The 15,857-nt window shown below is 37.5% G+C and overlaps 1 protein-coding gene across 1 annotated transcript in view; it reads left to right on the top strand.

Moving 5' to 3' along the window:
- The window catches only part of HCN1 (hyperpolarization activated cyclic nucleotide gated potassium channel 1), a 393,365-nt gene extending 378,013 nt beyond the window's left edge, over window positions 1–15,352 (top strand). The window contains exons 7-8 of the mRNA XM_058719343.1: window positions 7,433–7,597; window positions 10,784–15,352. Of these exons, the coding sequence (XP_058575326.1) occupies window positions 7,433–7,597; window positions 10,784–11,667 (1,049 nt within the window). The 3' untranslated portion in view covers window positions 11,668–15,352. The remainder of the gene's footprint in view (window positions 1–7,432; window positions 7,598–10,783) is intronic.
- Window positions 15,353–15,857: the final 505 nt, after the last annotated feature.

The raw sequence follows: 15,857 nt of genomic DNA, 5'->3' as shown, positions 1-15,857 counted from the left end.
AATCTATAAAGTACTCACCAAACTCCACACCTGAAAAACAAATAATCCAGTGAAGAAATGGGCAGAAAACATGAATAGACACTTCTCTAAAGAAGACATCCAGATGGCTAACAGGTACATGAAAAGATGCTCAATGTCACTCCTCATCAGGGAAATACAAATCAAAACCACACTCAGATACCACCTCACTCCAGTCAGAGTGGTTAAAATGAACAAATCAGGAGACTATAGATGCTGGCGAGGATGTGGAGAAACGGGAATCCTCTTGCACTGTTGGTGGGAATGCAAAGTGGTGCAGCCATTCTGGAAAACAGTGTGGAGGTTCCTCAAAAAATTAAAAATAGATCTACCCTATGACCCAGCAATAGCACTGCTAGGAATTTACCCAAGGGATACAGGAGTGCTGGTGCACAAGGGCACTTGTACCCCAATGTTTATAGCAGTACTTTCAACAATAACCAAATTATGGAAAGAGCCTAAATGTCCATCAACTGATGAATGGATAAAGAAATTGTGGTTTGTATACACAATGGAATACTACGTGGCAATGAGAAAGAATGAAATATGGCCTTTTGTAGCAACATGGATGGAACTGGAGAGTGTTATGCTAAGTGAAATAAGTCATACAGAGAAAGATCCCATATGTTTTCACTCCTATGTGGATCCTGAGAACTTAACAGAAGACCATGGGGGAGGGGAAGGGAAAAAAAAAAAAAGGTTAGAGAGGGAGGGAGCCAAACCATAAAAGACTCTGAAAAACTGAGAACAGGGGCACCTGGGTGGCTCAGTCGGTTAAGCGTCCTACTTCAGCTCAGGTCACGATCTCGCAGTCCGTGAGTTCGAGCCCCGTGTCGGGCTCTGGGCTGATGGCTCAGAGCCTGGAGCCTGCTTCTGATTCTGTGTCTCCCTCTCTCTCTGCCCCGGCCCCGTTCATGCTCTGTCTCTCTCTGTCTCAAAAATAAATAAAATGTTAAAAAAAAAAACCTGAGAACAATCTGAGGGTTGATGGGGAGTGGGAGGTAGGGGAGGGTGAGTGATGGGTATTGAGGAGGGCACCTGTTGGGATGAGCACTGGGTGTTGTATGGAACCAATTTGACAATAAATTTCATATAAAAAATAAAAAATAAAGTAAACAGAGAACCCTGGTTTAGATGTAAACCTGACAGCTACAAGACTTCATTTCCCAGAAAAGTCCCTCATTGACGTCACCTAAGATCCTGTTAGAAAAATGTAGTGTCAGCACTTCACCCACGCATGCGCGCGCGTGCGTGCGTGTGTGTACGCACCCCCCCCCCATTTATTGAATCCTAATCTGCTTTCAGCAAGACATCCAGGCAATTCTTATGCATATTAAAGTGTAGAAAGCACTACACTGAAGATTCCAGTATGAATCAGTTGACCCTTAATAATACATGACAATAAATAAACCAGAACAAACCATTAAATAATAATACATTAAATAAGCCAAGAAAATGTGTATTTAAATCCCTATTTTATTATTCACATGTGTATATGTTACATGTGAGTGAAAGAAACAAAGAGAGAGAACCAGGGGAAATTTTTGGTGACAAGTAACTCTTTTTCTGTAGAAGACTTACCTCCTAAATATCTACTGAGTATATTTTCTGTTTAGATATTATTTCTGCTGTACTTTCCTTTTTCATTTGGTGTAAGCCTATTAAACCACATAGGAAAACAGAGCTGTCAGGATATCCCTTCAAAAAACACACTTGAGGTAGCTAAGAGCCAAAATCATTTGATGAATTTTTTAAAAGCTGGCTGCTTTTTAAAGGCATTTATAATTCAAGGTGTTTGATTAACTTTTAAAAAGTTGAGTGTTGGTAGATTTAAAATCAAAAGGAAAGACTTGGAGTGGTCCAGTGGATTTTTAAAGATGGATAGAACTAGGAAAACTGTGGTCTTACCCTTCTTAGCTTTGATACTATTTATGTGATTTTTGTTCCAATCACATAACAGATCCCCTTTAATCTTCTGTATGTGACATGGGCTAACATGGGCTGGCAGTGATTGTTTTTTATCTATTCAACAGATATTCTGGAAATTACTGAGGTAGTCCATCAAGTCTTTTTAACTTGCTAAAGACAAGTGGTATAAATATATAGTAGATAACGGTTTATAGTTTTGTGTAAAGCAGATTTTATGTAGACATTAGGCAGTTGAAGGAGTCACAGTAGAAGTTAAAGACACATACATCGTAACAAAGGGGAAGGGGTGAGAGGTTTAGGAGTGGGAACTATAAACCTTAATGAAAACATCTGTATATCCAACAGAATGAAACAATCATGTCACAAATATGTTTGTAATCAATAGGAACCAGATAAAGGATAAGGGCAGTCTGGTGGATAGGTCCGAGCTCTTCAAACAGAAATGGCTATTTGGAATGTTGTGCTCAAATGTGAGCACTTTGTTTTATAACGAATATTTGCACACTGATGTTAGTCATTCTGTTCTTAATTTATTGATTGATTCATTCATCTTTAGTTCTTGAACCAAATGATATTCTATGACTAAATCTATGGTAAGCGCTAGACATTGCAAATGTGATTGTTGTACTTCTCATTAAAGACTTTATAAGTTAGTATAGAGAAACATCACAGAAACAAGTCAGTCTGAAAATGTGCTGTAAGGTCTAAGATGCACGATTATCAAGTAGAGTGGAGGCACAAAGATAATTAAGAAGGGTGTCCATGGGTGTGAAACCATCTCACCTGAGATGAGTCTAAGGAATAGGGATGATTAGTTTAAAAACAGATTATTGGGGCTCCTGGGTGGCTCAGTCGGTTAAGCGTCCGACTTTGACTCAGCTCATGACCTCACGGTTTGTGAGTTCAACCCCTGCGTTGGGCTTTGTGCTGAGAGCTCAGAGCCTGGAACCTGCTTCCGATTCCGTGTCTCCTTCTCTCTCTGTCCCTCCCCTACTTGTGCTCTCTCTCCCTCTGTCTCTCAAAAATAAATAAACATGTAAAAAGCAGGTTACTTACAAAGGTATGGGAAATGATAAATATATTTTACACATTTGAACAGTTATTTGATACATGAAACAGTTACCTGCTTGTTCCAGCAGGTATAGTCAAAATCACAAGGGGAAAAAAAATACAGCAAGAGGAGAGGGAACATAACAAGGAAAGGAAAGGACTCATGTTTTAAGAGTGTCCGCACTGTAGTAGGCTTGTGCCAGGCACTTTGTAAGCACTCTTTTAGTTAATCCTTGTAACAACTTTGCCAATGCTCATCTTGTCTGAGATGCCACTACTGGTCGATATTCAGAGCCAGGGGTGATCACCCTAATTTCTATGCTTTAAGAGAGATGTATTGACCAAACATATGGGGGGAGAGCTTAGACTTCTTTTTGGAAAAGCAATAACTTTAGATGATATAAATGACAATTAGCATGGCCAGTGGTAGAAGATGCTAATAATTATATAAATATGACTCTGTCTATGAGAACTGAAATGATCAGTTGTATCTTTAGAAAATAAAGCAAAATTGGATATTCTAGTTATGAGACTATCATAATATAATCTATATGCATAATTATTCCTTTATAATACCTGAAATTGGAGAGATATTATATCCAATCTGTTTCAAAAGGTTATAAAAGATGTGAAACATTTCAAAGTACAAATTTACATCGATTTAATGTTCTATTCTATTCCAAATCCCCTAGATTCCTATTCAAATCCATCTGAGATCTGAAATGTTTCTACTAGCCAAGCTTGATATGCAGATTGATTTCAGCCAGATGTTACCACCTCCTATGCCATAAGATGTGATATTTTACTAGTTTACTACCACTAAATATAGAAAGATAACAAATACAAATATAGAAAGAAAATGAAAAAAGTGATACTTCCTTTTGCACATTGTATGAGGCACTGGATTAGAAGCCTAAGTAATTTATAGGAAATTAGTATTCTGATACACAATAGTGAATTACTTTTATTTCATGATATTGAATACTTTAAAAAGGAAGCAGCTTCCTGCTTAGGTTACTCTGAGCAACCAAGTACAAATTTTCCCGTAAATTCTAGAAACTCAAACGTTTACCTTACAAATCTCTGTCATAAGTTCCTGCTAAATCCCTGTGTTACTGCAACGTCAAATTCTGTTTTAAGGGTCAGGGAAATGTTTCTGAGTTGCAAAATTGTTGACACCATTTGCCCTACCTTATAAAATGACTTCATATAGGTGACAGTAATGTCACATAGACTGAAACACATATGATCAAGGTTAACTAATGGCAGCAAAAATAGCGTTGAGTAGTTGATGTATCTCATACCCTAAGGTTTATTAAAAGTATATTTTTAATTTGGTGGGTGGTGGGTCAAATTTTATTTCCTGGGACATACTCTTTATAATGTTGAAATTGAAAATAGTTTTCCAATCTGCCTGTGAGGGGGAGCATTACTGTCACTTTTCCTCTTCAGTAGGTGAAATAAAGTACCCTATAAAGAAAAAAAGAGAATCATACAGAATTAAAATATGCCAAGAACTCAATACTTGTGTTATTTTATTATTTGATTATTTGATTATTATTTAGAAATTTGTATCCAGACAAAGGGACTTATTTCCAAGTAGATTTGCACTAAAAATTTTAAAACAGTGATTGCACCACTGGGAAATTCCTAGTCGAGGTCTCAAAGAGTAAATAAGCAAGAAAAAAAAAAAGCAGAAAGATTGGAACAATCAACACAGTCTAGAAAATATGCCATAGGATTCTTTAAAAAGCTTACATCTCTGTAAGATGAACTTGGTTTGTTCTTTGGGAGTTCAATGTTATTTCATTGTGTATTTTGCTTTTTGTGTGAAATCAATCTGAGCACCCCACAGCAAGTTAATTTTCTACCTAATGAGTAAAGACATTATCTACACTGAAGAAAATATTACCATACCTTCTAAATACTTTCTTCATTATAGACATTGAACAAAACCTGCAAAGATATGTTTTGTTGCCTAAAGAAGGTACATAAATCATTTAGCCAGTTCTATTACAAAGGGGAGATACCTCACAGGGGAACTAATACTACATTATCTACAACTTAAGAATAGAACTTAATGTGGGCCTTGGGTTTGTTCACTATCATTACATACTCATAAACATTTTAAAATAATTTTCCCTGGGCTCAAAACTCAAGGTTGCAGTTGCTGGGAGGGATACAATAATGTTACTGTATAGTTACTGTCTTTAAAATGTCTAAAGCCAATGAAGGAGATAAGTGATATTTAAGAAGTGATTATAAAATCCAATACAAGAAAATAAAAATAGTGATAAATTAATATACACATAATTTCTTAACCTAAAGGATAGTATGAGATACAGGTGACTAAATTGTATTTTCTTTCTCTGTTTTTTGCCCAAACCCAAATACACACCCACTCAGAGTAAATACAGAAAAACTCTGTAACACCTAACACAGGACTCTTTTCCCTCAATAAGTGGATCTCCAAAATGACTTAATACTAGAAGCAACTGCTCCATTCACATATTGAATTTGGAAATTCATGAAATCTAAGACTCTTTAATGATCAGAAGTTCTGCTTTTTTCATTGCTAAGTGTGTGGCATTTTTTGTGTTACTCATGGTAGAAACAAAGACTACAGAGGCTCTAAAAGAAGGGACTATTTTGAAGTGATGTTCACACTGACCAGTGATTTTTCCTGCTCATGAATGAATACACCTTCATTTGTTCAGTTTTTCACTAAGAAATTACTGAGGAGCAAGAGATAATGGCTGAAGAGTTTTGAGTTGCCTCCAGAACTGTGATAACATAAACTTTCAGTTGTTTAAACCTTTTATTTCATTGTTTAGAGTACAGTAGCCAGCAAATTCCATAGTATGATAATATTTATGCTTAAATATTAACCAATATAGATTCATCTTTCTACATATACCTAGTACACACCACACACGCACACACGCACACACGCACGAACACTCCACAATATTATTTATTAAATTTATAACATGTTACCAGCATGAACAACAGCATAACTGGTTGCTTAGGTGGCATTTCCTAAAATTCTGTCTTCCCAGATTGGTTCAGATGTGTTTCTAAATACTCCCAGAATGCCCACAGTCTGTATTGTTGTTCTTACCAGATTGCGTTTAAATGAACTCTTAAGATTAACTCTTTTTTTTTTTAACCATCATCGTATAAGTAACACAAAAGTAGACATTATGTTTGATTCATATTTCTAGCCTTAACATCAAGTACATAATCCCTACCACATAATTTACTCACAATGTTCATCAACATGAACTGACCTTATTGGAGAGTGTGAATTTAGACCCCTTTCATCCTTCCGTTAGGAAGCTGTGCATTTCAGAAATACTTCTGCCATTTCTTTTTTCAAATTGGTTACCTTGAAACTAAATTTTTTAATTGTTTCTGTTTTTTTAGATCAAAGTCTATAGAGTTTAATTAATAAACTTGGGGAAATGAAATAGAAAATTACCACTTATAGATCTATTTAACTAGCAAATAAGGGAATCCGGATTTGCAAATGTTTGCTTACCACATTTTGGAAATCTAATTCTCAAGAAAGAATTCTTCTGAGAAACTCTTGAAATAGAAAGCCACTCTATTCCTATAGAAATTTCCTATAGGAAATTTCAAGAAGAAATTTCCTTTTTTCCTATAAAAAGTATAGCTTTTTATACTGATCTCATTGGGAATATGCCAACAACGTAAGGCATACCTGAAACACATCCATCTGAGCCCGTGGTCATTTTTCTTGATCATAGAACTTTCTAGACCAATGCTCGGGTTCACTTTGGTTTCTGTCTATATGTTATGATCTGCTTTTTGCCTTCCAAACTTTATAAAAATCTTGTCTGATTACAGTTTTTTCCAATACTTAACTCCACCATGGATTTATGATTCCATTTTCTACACTTTTATTATTTCAGGTGCATTGGAAGGACAGCTGAGGGATAGATAAATCTGTTTCAGCTTTCCATTTGAACTAAAAACTTTAATTGTTTAAAAAACAATATTATTTTAAGGTTGCATATTATTAATTGGATATTTTTGTCACGAGGAATTTACTGATAAAAGAGAAAATGCTACCGGGGTATCTGTGTGCCTCAGTCAGTTAAGCGTCTGACTTCAGCTCAGGTCATGATCTCACAGCTTGTGAGTTCAAGCCCTGTGTTGGGCTCTGTGCTGACAGCTCAGAGCCTGAAGGCTGCTTTGGATTCTGTGTCGCCCACTCTGTCTGCTCCTCCCCTGCTCACACTCTGTCTCTCTCTCTCAACAATAAATACACAATAAAAAAAATTTTTTTTTTTAAAGAAAATGCTGCCAGTCATTGCTTGATCACACCATGAGACTTTTTTTTTTTAATTGTAGGTCACAGTGGTCTTGGAAAGAAAATGACCAAACAAATCTTTCTTTCTTGTTTTTGTAGAGATTTGCTTGCTTACCAAGGGACGCCGCACTGCCAGTGTTCGAGCTGATACATATTGTCGTCTTTATTCACTATCCGTGGACAATTTCAATGAGGTCCTGGAGGAATATCCAATGATGCGGAGAGCCTTTGAGACGGTTGCCATTGACCGACTAGATCGGATAGGTATTCTCTTCAGTTTTATTATCTTTTACATGTACAATTAGGTTATACTCTAGTGGACTGATATACGTTTGCAATTGTAAGTCCTAAATGCTATCATAGGTTGCCTTTTAATTAGCATAGAAATAGCAGTTAGCTCTAGCCCTATTTCTACTATCTAACTTTCTCTTCTTAAGTGTTCTGGATTTATTTAATCATCTCTATTTTTACTAGCTGCTCAGTCTGATTTCCCCAGTGATGCCAATACAATTTGAATCTTCAGGTAAAAAGCAATGATAAAAATTTTAGGTAGCCCTAAAATAGAACTAAAATTATAATAGTATGAGTCTATATTACAAACCAAATTTTGCTACAAGGTTTTTAAAAAATTTTTACGTATCACCTTTACACTTTTATCTATATATTGAGAACTGAAAACTTGTGTGTTTTAATTGTCTCAGTAGAAGCTTCTTGAAATGTTTGTAATACAGACTCAAGCAGGAAAAACCTTGATAGAAATGCCCTACATAGATGCTTTACTTTGTAAACATCGACTTAAAGTCTTCTCTGCTCTCAAATAAGAATATATAAATTAGACTTTACTAGTTACACTAGTTTAAAGGTTTGAATAATTGCTATAGTAAAGTTAAATCAGATTGGCTTGCTATTAGCTTCCTAAAATATGCTGGAACATTCTGATATCAGAAGGTAGTAAGCGTTTACTCTCTACACCTAAATCCTCTTCCCCCCACCCTACCCTGCCCTGCCCCCGCTTCACTCTACTCAATTTTCATAATCTATACAATTTTCAGTATAGATATCATTTCCCTGTAGAAATCTCCCTTGACCTCCCACCCTACGCGGCTGAATAGCCTAGGTATGTTCTCCCATACCCGCCTAGGAATTTCCTCCATCACAATACTGCCTTTATTATTGTAATTGCTCTAACAATGCTAAGATTTGTGAATGTAGAGAACACGTCTAATTCACTATTACATTCACAGTACCTAGTACACAACGAATATTCTTGAAGAGAGGTGGTAGGGAGGGATGAAGGAATCCGTGATCTCAAAGGTGATGGGGTTGGGATCACTTGGAAGTAAATGTGCTTCATTCTCATTAAAGGTAAGGCTTTTTGAAGGATGTAGTCTTATGTCAGCTTTTCTTCCGCACATTATATCTTTCTTTCCTTCTATATAAGTGGGATGACAGAGGCATAAGAGTCTGAAATTGGGTTAGGAGAAGTAAAGGTAGCTTTTGGACATTATCGTTAGACAAAACACACATAGTAGAAATTCATATTGACAACTCAGACCGGTAACAGGACACAGTGTGGAGAGAGACAGTGCCCATAAAAGTGGGTATTCCTGAAAGCATCTTTACTTCATTTGAAAATACCCTTTTTGTGGTTTGTGACTGCTCATGGAAGAGCGAGAGACTGATATCTGAGCACATGAGGTTTTTCCTAAGCCAGCTAGACATCTTTAGAGAAAGCAATAAAATCACGATATTTTAATAGAGAATTTCTGTTAATCTGCCACAGCTTCACTTTCATCTCACTTATTCCAACTAATTTGTATAAGAAAGTTTGCAGTCAATAATATAGGCAATAAAATTGCTAATAAGCACCAAGCCACTGCAGTTTTGATCCTTATAAAATTCTAACAGTTCATTAAAAAGTACAGTATTTCTCTATAAGTTCACAGATAGTAACATTACAAAACGTTGACTATTCACATGATGACAAAGAAATATTTCCCTTTTCTGTTTTGTGGCAATGGCTTATAAATGTACACCATATGTAGTTAAGACAATATGCCAAATAAGCATTATATTTATTACCAATATAGCAGTTTTTGTTCTTTAGAAAATTAGAACAATTCTGTAAGGAGAGACAAGTATTTATTTTTGGCAACCATTTAAAATGATAGTTTTCCAGCAGCCAAGTAAATTATAACACATATTTCCATTAAAAAATAGTCCTTCTAACTCTAACTTTATTTAGCAATATGGCAAAGTGGATTCACTGTTAAGTTATGATATTTATTTGGGTATTATTTTATCAGTGATGTCACCAAAAGTTACTGATTTTCCCCTCTTCATCTAATTTTGATTCTATTGATAGTCTGCCAGGGAATGTCTCCTTAATGCAAAGCACTCCAAAGACAATGGCAGGAAGGAGAGGTAATGCTTACTGAGGTCCTCAAGGGAACTGAAAGCTTGCCATACACTGTCCCCTTAATCCTCACAAAGACACTTCAGAAAAGGAAAGATTACGAAGTGGTTCTCAACCTGGCTGTACATAAAACTCCTTTGAGGAAATTTGCTTTTAAAGTACTGAAGTCTGCCCCCATGTCTGGCTATTCTGATTTAATTGGTAGGGTACAGATGAAAATCATTACGTTTTAAAGGTCCAGGGATGAGAAAAATATGGATGTACGCACTGGCATGGGCACTGGTCAAAAGCAAAGGCCTTGCAACAGTGTGCCTGAAACTTGCACGTGAGAATCACCTAAAGATCTTAGTAAAATGCAGCATCTTGTTCAGCGAGTAAGATGGGGCTTGAGAGACAGCTTTTCTAGAAAGAGCTCACATTGACACAGGTGCAGCTGGTTCGTTGTCCGTGGTAAGGATCTACAATCAGATTTGCTGTTTTCCTTCCCCAGTCAGGTTACTTAGTAGTCATGTTTTCCTGGACACTGTTCTTAACCTTCCCATATCCCATTCTCCTTTTGGGTGAAATCGCATTGTAAACACAGCTACTTGCAAGAGTTGAGGATTCAATAAAATACATCCACCTAAAGCCTTTTGTAGAGTACCTGCGATAGTGTGCGTGTCTATTGTCCTTTCTTGACAAAGTAGCTTTAAACTTACGTTTTGCTTCCAGACCCGTCCTGGTCCACATGCCCTTTCTTTTGCCACTCTTCAAAGTAGCCCTCGCGTCAGATATCTCCCTTTCTTCTGTAAGGTGGTTTTTGCCAGATTACAGGCTTCTCGACTTGACTCGCAGAAGGTAAGATTTCCCAGAGAGATACAGGAAGTGCGAAGGGCAGGAGCCATCTTTTTGTCTGGCTCTGAAGGTGAGTACTAGGCTTTTAAGCCTCTTCCAGGAAACACTGGCATACTTCCGCTTTCAGGAGCCACTCTCACTTGGGCTTGTCGTCAGTCTTTTGTAGGCCTTCTAAGCGCCTGTCTTTCTTTCGCCGCCAGGAAAGAAAAATTCAATCCTTCTGCAAAAGTTCCAGAAGGATCTGAACACCGGCGTCTTCAACAATCAGGAGAACGAGATCCTGAAGCAGATCGTGAAACACGACCGGGAGATGGTGCAGGCAATCGCTCCCATCAGTTATCCCCAAATGACAGCCCTGAATGCCACCTCTTCCACCACGACTCCGACCTCCCGCATGAGGACACAGTCTCCGCCGGTGTACACAGCGACCAGCCTGTCCCACAGCAACCTGCATTCCCCCAGCCCCAGCACACAGACCCCCCAGCCGTCAGCCATCCTGTCACCCTGCTCCTACACCACTGCGGTCTGCAGCCCGCCGGTACAGAGCCCGCTGGCCACTCGAACTTTCCACTACGCGTCGCCCACCGCCTCCCAGCTGTCGCTCACGCAGCAGCAGCAGCAGCAGCAGATCCAGCAGCCCCAGCCCCCGCAGCCCCCGCAGCAGCCCCCGCAGCCCCAGACGCCCGGCAGCTCCACGCCCAAGAACGACGTGCACAGGAGCACCCAGGCGCTCCACAACACCAGCCTGAGCCGAGAGGTCAGGCCCCTGTCGGCCTCGCAGCCCTCGCTGCCCCATGAGGTTTCCACTCTCATTTCCAGACCTCATCCCACTGTGGGCGAGTCCCTGGCCTCCATCCCTCAGCCCGTGACGGCTGTTCACGGCCCGAGCCTTCAGGCAGGGGCCCGGGGCACTGTCCCCCAGCGAGTCACCCTGTTCCGACAGATGTCGTCGGGAGCCATTCCCCCCAACCGAGGAGCCCCTCCCGCACCCCCTCCACCAGCAGCTGCTCTTCCGAGAGAGGCTTCCTCAGTCTTAACTACAGACCCAGAGGCAGAAAAGCCACGATTTGCTTCAAATTTATGATCCCTGCTGATTGTCAAAGCAGAAAGAAAGACTCTGATAAACTGAGAATGTTCTCAGAAATTATTTTCTTCTATCTCCTGATAGATTCCTATAGCCTACTATGAAGAGATATTTTAGACAGCTCTGGCCTACATGCAAAATGTAAAATATATAAATATATATCTACTATTCAATATCTATCTAAATTCCCAAGAGAGGTTCAAAAGACCTGTTTAGCATTCAGTGTTATATGTCTTCCTTTCTTTAAATCATTAAAGGATTTAAAATGTTGTTGTAAGATCATTTATTTTTAACCAACTTTTACCGAATTCCTTTGATATATGTATTTCTCTATTTTATGAAGAGTTCTTGGATTCAATGGAAACAAAACTCTGATTTTAAAAAGGCAACTCAAGTGAGCCACTGAATAGCACCAACCAAATCTTTCATTAGCTGTGTCTCTGCATCTAAATTGTTAATCATGAATTATGGAGGATTGAATGGCAAATCCCACTTTATAGATCTAAATTGTATTTTGGTGCTTTCAATTTTGAATTAGGTTAGAACACGTGGTATGCTCGGCCACGGCTGGAGACTAGCCTCCCCACTGTCCCGAGTATCTCTAACCTCAAACACATCCATTGATCTTTCAGAAAGCTGAGGGGATATTTGTCTTCGTGTGTTACCGGACTTTTACCAAGACTCAATCAATGTTAGCTGTAAATAACTTTTTCAACCCAAATAAAAATAGCTCTTCTGTGTTGTATGAAGGTAAAAGTCATCACTTAAGAATTTAGTTTTATTGCTTCACTTCAAAACTTAGAGTTTTAAATTTTACAAAACCTAACTGTGACAGTTATTCAACTGTAATGCAATGGCTTGAAACCTACAATATTATTTTAACCTGCAATGTTTTATGCAAAATTGTATGCTCAATTCTACAAATTGCTTGTATTACACCAAAAATCATTACTTTTCTTCCTTCTTGCCATAATCAAGCATCTGAAAATAGTCCCTGCATGCTTTTTTGGAAAAACAAAATAGGTTCAGATCAGTCACTGTAGGGAGAGGCTTACAGTATTTCTCATTTCTAGAAAAGTATAACCATTCATTAATTGCCTATCTTAAAATTCCTATAAGGCTGACTTGGATCTCTGACTTAAGTCTAGAAGTGAGGTTTTCACTTTCATTTAATATTATTACTATCATTTAAATAATGATTTGTAAACCACAGCTTGATTTGGAGTTGCCAGTGTGTTCTGTGTCTTCACTGTTGGTAGGTAGTAGTTAACCCTGGTGTTAATTTAAATTAACTAAATACACTATAGCCTCCTGTCTGGGAACACACACTTTGTTCTATGTATATTGTAATAAATTGGTTAGCAAATCTTAAGGCATGTGGTGACTAACATAGCCCTTAGGTAGGAGGTTTATTTTGAACGTGCTGGAAAATGTATGGACGTGATGACAGAAAGCAGGGGGCAAACTGAATGTGAGCATTGTTTGTTCGTTTGTCTGTTTCCTTAACTCTCCATGATCTGTGAACATCTGCTTCTTCTCAAAGAAGTCCCTTAGTAATTATTTGTGCCTAATGCATCCCACGAATGTGGTGGATGACTGGAACACAATCGGAAGATTCCTAATAACCGACTTCTGTAAATAACCCAAGAGAATGACCTGACGTGGAGGTCTTCAGTATCTCTGACACTGGCGATACGTTAAAGAAGAACTGAACAAAGATCACACGAGAAATGGGGCAGGGCCTCCAGATAGACTTGAGGACAGAAAACAAAACGAAGCAAAAACTCTAAAATGGATCCATGCTGCCTGTTATGCCTTTTACTATTATAATACCTATAATACCAAAATGAGTTGTTATGTTTCATTTCTAACAGATCCCAGCTTGTGTGGAAGTACTCAACAATGCTCGTCAATGTAATGTTGTCATTAACATGCTGGTGACATCTGATGGCGGGTCAGGAGCGGTATAAGAAGGGGATTGTTCCGTCTACCTAGATCCTATGGGAAAGCTGCAAGACCATTTACATATCAGTACAAAACTCCTTTATTTTATTAAAATATTGAGAATTCACTTCAATTTATTAAGATCATGTATTGGTCCTTTAAATTATTAAAGGTTTACATTTGATAGCACTAATGGGTTTGGTAGTGAAATATTTTTATATATATAAATTTTTGGTTTTTTATTTTGAGCACTATTGGGAAACATAAGCAAAATTGAATTGCATGGTCTTTCAGTGCAACCATAAAATTTTTATTCACTTTGTAACAGAATGGACAAAAACACACTAAAGTTTATATGTTAAACTCATAAAATGGTACAGGGTAAATTATATACATATATATGTATGAATATATATGCTTAGATTAAGAAAACAAATTGACTCACATTCCTGTAATATAAAAGTCCATTGCTAGTTGAAAAGTGACCTCTTTTCTCTGTACATAGTTAAGCCCGTAAGTATGGAGTTTTAATCTGTACAGAAAGAAATGTATTATTGAAAAGATTGGTCTTTCTGCGGCTGGGAAAATAGTAGAGTAGCTGATTCTTACAACAACTGTATGATCAGGGATGAATTAGAGTATTTCTTTTGTCTTTGCTCAAAGCCATACATATATAAATATATATAAAGATTATTAATAAATTCAACAGAAAATAAACTAAAATCATGAATATTTTATTTTATCAATATGCTCTAACCAAACATTTTGTTTTATTAATGAGTACAGATTTGCCTTTCTACCTTTACATCGTAAGATTTCCAAGAGGGCTTATACTTGATAGTCATTATAAAATTAATCATAGAGAGTCTATGACTGTAGAGAGGAATGTAAATAGAACATGGGTATTCCAGTTATCCCTCTGTTTTATCTCTTCCCAATGGTACCAGTTGAAGTTTTGGGTTTTTTTGTTTTTTGTTTTTGTTTTTTTTAATTCTTTGCTCTGTACCTCCTTCACGTGTGGTTGTGGTTCAATTCCCAAACACGGTTATTTCTGTGCTATTAGATTTGGGGGGGGGAGGAAATAACCTTATAATTTATTATACAAACCTATTTTATGATAGCCTTGGGCCTTGCGAAGGCTTTCAATAGTCATAGAACCTCCCTATTCGAGTGGATTTTGAATCAGGCTTAAAAGGCTGACATAGAGTTTATTGCATTAAATGAAGGATTCTTTGAAAACTGTAAGGATAAATGGCAGGAATGGCGATAGACTCTATTCATCAAATAAATAGCTTGTCTCCAGGTCTCAGTAACCACTCCATAAGTGAATGATTCCGTGACAGATGCCGTCCCACTTTAAAAAGATGGTTATTTTGCCATTTATAAACTTAAATGAGCATAACATCTGCAGGACACTACAAAGTACACAGTCAAGTTAGAATAATTCCTAAAGAACTTGGGTGATTTAAACAATATAATGTGTTTTATGTTGTAGATGTTATTATTTCAAATCCTGAATTATTTATACTTTAGAAGTGATCTCCATCATCTTGCAGGCCTACTTTTAAAGTCTCCATGCCTTCTTTTTAAAGTTAAGTGTTTCTGTTTGTTAATTTTATAATTTTACTGTGCTACTTTGCTTTTATGCATTTTACTTTCATAATTTATAACATTAAGTTGTTTCAACAAGATTTATCTTCTTTATGCCTCTATCCTTCTAGAATATATGCCATAAAACCTGTGTCTGGTTATTTTGTTCATATACGTTACACCTGGAAAATTTTATCACATTCTCTGCTTATTGGAAAACTACTTTTTCTGTGCAATACAAAAGAAATGTGGTCCTTATTGAATAACTGGAGGCTGAACATCTATTTTGAGTCCTGAAAGTAATGGTCAAAAATTTAAGCAAGTGTGACTGGCTGCATGCTCTGAGTTGTTAGCTCTGTTCTATAAGTTTATTTAATATATCCTTTTTCCAGAATAATAAGATGAAGAATAAAGAAGATTTGCTGTTGTATTCAGGGTTAAGTTTACCTGCTACTGGCACTGGAAAGCAATGACTTTCTTTAAATAATTTTTTTTAATGTTTGTATTTATTTTTGAGAGAGAGAGAGAGAGAGAGAGAGAGAGCATGCACTCTCGAGCAAGCGGGGGAGGGGCAGAGAGAGAGGGAAACACAGAGTCCCAAGCAGGCTCCAGGCTCCGAGCTGTCAGAGTGCCTGACTCGGAGCCACCCAGGTGCC

Source organism: Neofelis nebulosa, chromosome 1 (genome assembly GCF_028018385.1).
Source record: "Neofelis nebulosa isolate mNeoNeb1 chromosome 1, mNeoNeb1.pri, whole genome shotgun sequence".
NCBI classification, from domain to species: Eukaryota; Metazoa; Chordata; class Mammalia; order Carnivora; family Felidae; genus Neofelis; species Neofelis nebulosa.
This window is presented reverse-complemented; position numbering and strand designations above follow the sequence as displayed.